Raw genomic sequence first — 8401 nt, forward strand, 5'->3', positions numbered from 1 at the left:
ATGAGAGCAGTCTTGAGGATAGCAGGACACCAGGCTGGCTAAGGAAGGAGATGAGTCAGGCAGGGGAGAACAAGAGCAACTGGTTTAGGAAAAGCAGGATGCGGTTGTAAAACAGGGAGCTGGTAGAAGTACTGTTGGGTGACAGGTTATTATTTGCTCTGGGATGTGGTAATCTTTATCTTGGATCATGAGGAGGGGACAAAGACAACAAGGTAGGAATTTTTCATTTGCAAGTTTCACCTTGGTTGAGAATCTAGGCAAAACTGAATATTCTCATGGCTTCAAGAAGGGACTGCCTATCCTGGGCACCAAGGAGAGTGACAGTTCCCTGCCTAGTAAAGAGCTGATAGCAGGAGACGCTGTTTCTCTTTGATCCATAGCACGGAAAGAGAACTCGGTCTCATTGCCAGCTATATAAAGGAGTCTCCAGTGAAGAGCTAGGAAGAGCATGGATCTTACTAGTGGAAATTCCCTTGAGGAAGATAGAGCTGCAGAAGTCTCTAGTAGTAGGTACCTTATCTAGTCTCAGCTGTGGGATACCGCAGAGTCTTCAGCCTTTAACTAGTGGATAGCAAAGGGGCACATGAAAATAGGAGCAAACTGACTAGATACAAGACTAACTGTTCGAACGTCTGCATTTGTTGGAAGTCCAAAAGGTTTGCAGATTGAAGGGCATCAGCATTGAAGCTTCATAGTAAAAATGATCACTATTAACTGGTTCTTTATTCTGCAGAGTGGTTGCATTGATGGCTACAAGCAACTGGCTCTTGTAGGAAATACCAATATTTAAAAATGGGTAACTTGTTCTGAGATGCAATTTGTGTTTATAGGAAGTGTTTAGGTAATGCTTACATGCTTAGAATCAACTCACTGTTCAGAGCATTATCAGTTAAGTCTGTGCTGTGGTGAGGAGGCCAGACTGTGGAGTGAAATGCAGCTACGTCACAAATTATAATTATACTCTTAAACTGTAGCCAGTTGTAAAGTTTGGGCACTAAAGGCTCAATAGTGACACATGGCCTTATTAAAGCTGAGAGATTTATGACATTAGTCCTGGAAGATTCTAGAGCTTTATTCCAGCCTTGTGCTCTTCTGACAGACAACATTGTCTTAGGTTGGTTTTTATCCATTTCTTTAGAGAGAGAAGGCCCAAAGCAATTGTGTGTAGCCAGTTTTAACTAAAGCTTCAAGAACGAGTGACCCAAAGGCTGCCGCACGTGTCCAGCTACAGCAGTCAAGCTGATGTGACTTCAGCAAAAGTATGATGGGATGTTTATGCAGTGATTTGTACGGCTCAATGTTTAGAGCACTTGGGAGAGAAAGGCTGTAGGAAACTTCAAGGAAGGAACATTTCAGGATAATTAAGGCAGCTGCAGATCATTGATTTGGTACATCTTTGTTGTATTCAATGCAATCTGAACTAAAAAGTTGGATGGTGGGGTTTAATTACCTTTCTGTTCAAATATTTATTGTTAAGTCTTTTCTCTCCATTCTTCCCCTTGGAAAAAAGTTACCATCATACTTCTGGAGTACTTTTACTCCAGAAACATCCAAGTGATTCACAAAGGCTAGCAGACAGCATGTTTTGTTATGAAATAAGTAATTCTTATTTCCAGTTTATAGACAGGAGAAACAGGCTTGGGACTAGACTTGCCCTGAAAGACACAAGCGAGCGACCTGCATAAAACAGAACTAACATTTTACTCCTTTGACTTGACTTTATCCATTTTGCAACATAAAATAACTTCTTCCTTATTCTTTGGCTGTCTATCTGCAGCTTAGTTTTACTAATTGAACCCCAGCTGCCCTCTCTCTGCTGGAGAATGCTCTCTTGCAGAAGCGCCAACATACTTTCCCCAAATATTCTTAATCCGTTTAGATTTTGGCCCGCATTCTGTCTCACTAACATTAAAATAAATCCTGCCGCTGAGAACACAGTGGATGGCAGCATGCTTCCTGCTTCTGACAACAGAGCCGCTTGGTACCTGCGAGCTTACAGAGCTAAGACAAGCCTGACCTCAGTGGTTTTTTGGAAGAGAACCATGTGTGGTTTTCTCTTGGCTTCTCTGTGCAATCCCTCATTCTCCTTCCCTTCGCCAGGAAATCCCTTCTCCTGCCAACAGGAGCCAGCGGAATGCACTGTTTGTTTACCATCTCACTCCTTCATCCTACTAACCTTCCCACCCCTCAGTTGTAATCCTAACAGGCTCAGCTCAGCCCTTCATCCTTCTGACAGCTGAGTACTTTCAGATAAAAGGATTGCTGCAAGAAGCTGTTCTGACCAGGCTCTGCTTAACAGGGGTGAGCTCATGGCATTCTGCAAGGCTGGGGCTGTCCCCTCACCTGTCTTTCTGTGCCCTAGCTGGTCCATGCTTCGTTCAGCGTTGCTGCGTGTTATCATGATGTGCTACAGGAGAGCAGGGAAGAGCACACTTCCCAAGCTTTTCCCTTCTCCAGCATTCCCCTGCATGGTTTTGCCTTTTTGAGGTAATAAGCTAGGAGTACCCTCTTGTCATATTTTCCCTGCTGCTTGAACTGAAGGAGAACTTCCAGTTATTCGCTCCCAACAATACTCATAACTTCTAGTCTGACCTGCTATTGCTATCCCAGCCTGCTAAACCCTACTCTTCTGACCCCTCTCCAGAGTTCTGGCTCTGTAAAAACATCTGTAAGGCATTTATTATTTTTAAAGCCACCAGAAGTTCTTGGAAGAAGATGTTTGTACTGCCTAGAAAGAAAAAAAAAATCCCCACACGCTTAGCATAGTTGATGTGGTTGCTAAAGGTAGAAGTGTGTTTTCTGGACTTGTATTGTGCCATCCCTGCTTAGAGAAGCCTTAGAGCTCACTGTTTCCAAAGGGTTTTATAATAATCCAAGTGAGGAAATCCTGTGTTTACAGCACTTATGAAAATTGCCATTTTGAGACTGTCCCCTCTTTGATCTATTCACACTCTTATCAGACTTTAGGTGATTGGCAAGGATTACAAATCCCTTAAGCAGGGACAGTCCTCCCCTTTGTTTTGCAGCTTGGACACTGTTGGGGCTTTCCTGGGTAGCTGCATGTATAGCTTGAATTTTACACTGCCCTGCTTGAAGACTTTATAATGGATCTGTGCACAGGGAGGAAGCAGTTTGTGCACTTAATGTTTCCTAGACACTTGTTACACCAGTGCTTCCTTAACACTTCTTTGAGGCACCTAATAGTTTACCCCTCAGTTGCATTTCTTTATACCATCACTCAAGTCTTTGGACAGTCTTGGATAAATACATGTGGAGGGAAGGCTGTGGCAGCTTGTTTTCCTTTCTCTTTCCCCCTTTCCCTTTCTGTTCCTGCACTATACTAACCAAGAAGGTCTCACAACTGTTAGCCTGGGTAAAAGCCTGAGAAACAGAGCACACAAGGGATATGCTTCTACACCAGCAACAGGTGATCACATCCCCAGCTGAGGAGTTCAGAAGCAGGAGACTTTCCACCAGCTCTGAGACACACCAGAATTTAGTACTGGGAGTTCAAGCATCAGCATACGATGCTTGGGAGTAAATGAAGCTGTACAAGAGGAATGTCTGTTGATTTTTTTTTTTGCTGTGTTTCTCTGACAGTGTGACATTTTCCCCCTCCCTACAGAACGGCCTGCCCACCAGAGGAGTTGCTGGAGACTGTTCTGGAGCACATCTGATTGCTGCTGCTACAAGGCCCCGGCCAGCCAGCCACAATGTACTGCCTTCAGTGGTTGCTGCCTGTCCTGCTCATCCCCAAGCCCCTCAACCCAGCGTTGTGGTTCAGTCACTCAATGTTCATGGGCTTCTATCTGCTCAGTTTCCTCCTGGAACGGAAACCTTGCACGATTTGTGCCTTGGTCTTCCTGGCAGCTCTATTCCTCATCTGCTACAGCTGCTGGGGGAACTGCTTCTTGTATCACTGCACAGGATCCCAGTTGCCGGAATCAGCTCACGATCCCAGCATAGTGGGCACCTAGAAAACAATAATTTTCCAGTCTGCTGAGGGCTCTTGTTTTGCATTTAAAAAGGGGGTGGGGCTAGGGAGGAGGGAGGGGGTGTTAGGCATGGGACTGGAGTAAAAACAGCCTGTTTCTGTAACTGTGTGTGGACTAGAGTGGTAAATTCCTCCCACTCTGCCTGTGAAATTCGACTTGTTTACTGTGTGAACTCTGGCAGCACCACCTGCTTTTTTAGAAGCAGAATTTTTTTTTTCCCCTCGTTCCTGCATCACCGGGAACGGACACCAGCCCTCCTAACTGAGAACTGGTGGAGGACCGAGCTGCTGGCCTCTGCCCAGCTGTTGCGCCGGTGGTAGAGTTGTGTGTCACTCACTTGTCTGCATTAGGCCATGGTGGTCTAACTCAGGGCTCTTGGCCCACTGATTCTACTCAAGTAGCTACAAGATTCTCTCCATCTTTCTCTTTGTGGGGAGCCAGCCTTCCCACCTTGCTGATCAAGGGCAAGCTCGACAGCTCACAGATGCACTTGGCCAAAAGCTGCTGGAGCCAGAGGCAGTTGAGTCATCTCCTCCTGCTCAGCCTGCCAAAGAGATGTGTGCACTGCCGAAGTGCTTTCTGAACTACTTTATGCTCCGAGATCATAGCCTGAAAGCCTCAGTTATGCTGCTGCTTTTATAAAGCCTCGCAGGTTGTGGAGACTGTCTGCTCCCCTCCTCCTAGGTTTCCAGGGATTACCAAGGTATTGACTGTTGGGATAAAGAACCAGTATGCTGCAAGATGTGGGGTTTTGAAAGTCACTGTGAACCTCACCCTGTAAAACTCGCGCTAGCCCAAGAGGCCAGACGTGGGCAGGGCAGGAGAGGATCCCAAGGTGGAGGCATGGCTTGAAGCAGTAAATGCTTCAGCCATTTTTAGTGGTAGTGTTTTCGGGCCAGGGGTGACAGAATGTGCTGGTGCTAGTGACTGGAGAAGGGAGGAGGCTGGAGGGGTGCCTGGTGTCTCCACCTGCCCTGGCAGAAGGATGTCAGGAAGCCTAGGAGGTGGTGGATCAGTCCCGCAGCCACAGCTCTGCAGAGCTCCGCGCTGCATACTTTACTCGGTGCAGCCATGGCTCTTGGGGAGCCCAGCCTGGGGCAGAGGTTTGTTTGTGAGAAGCCTTAGAGGTTAACACAAAATACTGTCTCTAAAGGTTTCCCTCCCCTTTGCTATCGGTTTGTCTTTACTTTGGTTTCATAGTGGAGAGCAGCAGAAGTGGCTGTTGCTGTCCCGAGGAAGTTCAAGCGATGAGGTTGTGAAACTTCCAGAGTATTGTTTGTTCATTGCACAGCTGTTCAAAACGTTTAATAAAGCTTTATAAACTTTGCTCTATGGCCTCCTGCCCAGCATGATGCATTGGCTGCTCATTGCAGATGCCTTAGCCCAGCAATCGTGTGTGTCTGTATTGTTCTATTCCCGCAGTAACACCAGAGAGTCTCCAGCAAGAGGCAGAGCCTCTTTGCCCTGTAGCTCCCCGTACTGACTCTTCTTGTTAACTGTTTAACCTGACCGTGGGCAGACTGAGAACTGTACTGGCCATTCCTAAACAGGCTCATCTTACAACACAGGAGGTCCCTTCTGGTTGTATCGCTGCACTTACATGACAGATTTACCCCTTTCCTTACCACTTAGGAAATTAAACCAGAGAGTTGTCTCCTGAAAGCTGCTGATCCCCAACGCCAGGAGTAAAAGCGTTACCTGCCAGGCACCTACGCGGTGCAAGCCTGTCCCATGACGCCACGTCTTCCCAACCTGTTCCCCTGCCGTGGGCAGAGACGAGGCTGCAACCCTGCTGCCATGAGCCATCCAGGGGGATGTACGGTTGTGTCAGCCCTTCCCAGCTTTGGCCACAACCCTGTGTAGTACCAGGGGGACAAGGGGGACACGGGACTATCAGATCCAACAGTACCCAGGAGCACCTTAGACAGTTAAAGGCTGCAGGAGCTGTGCTGCTAGAGCTGAAACTGCCTTCCTCTGCCCTTGCTCCGAAACCCTGAAGACCAAGTCCAAGTTGGAAAGGGTTCAGGGCGTATTAGTGTTTACATGTTTAAAAAGATGTGTATGCCACATTACCAAGAATAGATGTGACAGCTCTGTCACCTGTCAGGCCAAGGGACATCCCAGTAGATGTCATATCAGCTACAGCATAAATTACAAATAGAAAGGAGAAGGGAAGACACCTCATCGGCAAGCTATGGCAAGATTTATCTGCACTCTGAGCAACTTCTAAGTTTAAATTTTATTTAATCTAATGCAGTCAGTTCTTTTAAGAGTACGTTTTTGTTGCTAACTAGCCAAGCTGCACTCCACAGCAATTTAAATAAATCTTAGCCACAAAGCCAGACAGTCCTTTGGATGAGAGCAAGCCCTGGCTTTGTACATGGGGTTCAAGACAAGACGCAGCTGCAGGCTTTCCCTTCTGCGAGACCCAACTTGGAGGAAAAAAGCACTTCAAAAGAGGGAGAGATCTCAGCAGACTGATGGGTAAGAAGCCTACTTTTTGCAGCCCTCCCACCCCAAATGTGGATAAAGCGCGGCCTTTGATATGCACACAGCCCTCACCAGCACGCTGTCTTACTCTCTTTAGGGCACTGAGATACCATCTTCATTTTAAAGATAGAAAATTAAAGCAACTTCATCATGGTCAGACACAAAGCCTCAGGCGGAGTGATGAACCCAACCAGGTTTCACATCCCATGCTAATGCCCTGCCTGTCCTTCTCTCTAAAGAGACGATGAAAAACCAGCCTGTGACTGCAGAACAGGTCGAACCCGATGGCTTTTGAAAAGCATCATCACAGCTTCCCTGCTTGTGCCCCACAAATCGGGCTGAGCCCGTACAGATGCAGCACCTGTGTTCTCGGGCAGGGTTTTGCTGGCTACACAGAAGAAAGCTCAGAGGAGATGTTTTGCCCTGGTCTCAAGGAGCTGCTCTGCTGGAAGAGCAGTGGGGTAGCTAAGTCCCCTAGTATCCCGGAGGCACCAAGGGGTCTCTACATAGGGGCTGCACCGGTGGGCAGGCACTCCAGGGGGGTAGCTGCATTAGTGACTTGGAAAGCAGTGGGGTTTTAAAATACAACCGCTGTGTTGTGCCAGGTCCCGTTGAGCCTGGACACTGCCCGCAAGGGCTTTGGCATAGAGGAGTCTCTTCACCTTGCTGTATTGTAAAGCGTCCATCTGCCTACACTCCCTAGATACAGGGAGCAGGAGCCTTAAGCTGTTCCTTTGTCTTTCCATTTGAAGGAGAGATCATTTTCTTTTCTAGGTCACATAACAGATCAGTGACACAGCAGGGTCAGGAAAGGGAAAAAAAAAACCAAACTCAAAACAAAAAATGAACCAAACCCAGGCTCAGATCCCTAGAAACAGAGATGCAGCTTAGCTCAGGCAGTCCTCAGTACAGCCTTGGGTCCAAGGGCTTCTCACTCCCTTCCTCTCCACTTGCCAGGGAGAGGCAGCATTCCCAAGGTGAGCAACTGGGACACCACAAGGCTTCCCGTGGAGAAGGGTTGGCCATGACTACCAGGCTGGTACGGCTTTCTGAACCCTAGATCTGCCAGACATCCATGTTGGTGCATCTCATCTCAGGGGCCAATGTTTGGCAGTCAAGCTCCCCAGCACCGCTCGGGGTGCAGATAGGGACCCAGCCTGCTCTCCCAGTGTCTGCTGATCCATCCCCAGATCTTGCTGGGCAAGAAGTCCCTCCTGCCTGGATGCTCTCCCTGCTTACCCTGAGACAAGCCCACAACGAGACCTTACTAACTTAGCAGTAGACGGAGGAGAGGTTGATCCCACTGAGGAGCCCTTTGGGCTGGAAGCACCCACCGGCTGGCTCAGAGAGGCAGCTAAGTGCAGAATTGCAGCCCTGCTGCCAATAGCACCGGGCTCCCGTGGCCTCCAACCTCATCCCCTCGTGCTGTTGACCCTGGGGCTGGTCCAGCCAAACCCTCCAAGCCAGGGAAGCCACAAACATCACTCAGGGCCACAGAGAGCCCTGCCCTGCCAGTGCCCTTTGGTCTTGCCTGTCTCTTGCCCCTTGCACTGGAGCAGATTCCCAGCCCTCATCCACCCTGGGAGGTAAGCTACACCGCAGGTAAGGACTTTAGCCCTTCCCTCCAGAACCTGGAGATTAACCCTTGGCAAGAGGGTTTTGCTACTACTCCGAGAAAAGGCAAATCCTCCGGTAGCAGGGCAAGGGAGGACAGTTGGCTCAGGTGCCACCCAGACCTGCTGCTGGGGCAGATGAGATGAGATCTGAGTGGCAGGGTCTGCAGGGGACAGAGACAGGCTTTGTCCTCCGAGTTGACATGTGCCAGCAGCTTCCCGTTTGTCCCTCGCTACCGGTGAGCAGCAGGCACAGCAGGGGCTGCAGGGGCACAGCCAGCGAGAGCCAAGAGCCTGGCACTG

At 48.7% G+C, this 8401-nt stretch overlaps 1 protein-coding gene across 1 annotated transcript; it reads left to right on the plus strand.

The window, feature by feature from the left end:
* Positions 1-3697: 3697 nt before the first annotated feature.
* BLCAP (bladder cancer associated protein) lies at positions 3698-4596 on the plus strand. Its single transcript, XM_009704487.1, has one exon. It carries the CDS (start codon positions 3714-3716, stop codon positions 3975-3977), a length of 264 nt encoding a protein of 87 aa, XP_009702789.1. The 5' UTR covers positions 3698-3713; the 3' UTR covers positions 3978-4596.
* The last annotated feature ends 3805 nt before the right edge of the window (positions 4597-8401 follow it).

The sequence above is a fragment of the Cariama cristata genome, unplaced genomic scaffold (genome assembly GCF_000690535.1).
Source record: "Cariama cristata isolate BGI_N322 unplaced genomic scaffold, ASM69053v1 scaffold26767, whole genome shotgun sequence".
Classification (NCBI taxonomy): Eukaryota; Metazoa; Chordata; class Aves; order Cariamiformes; family Cariamidae; genus Cariama; species Cariama cristata.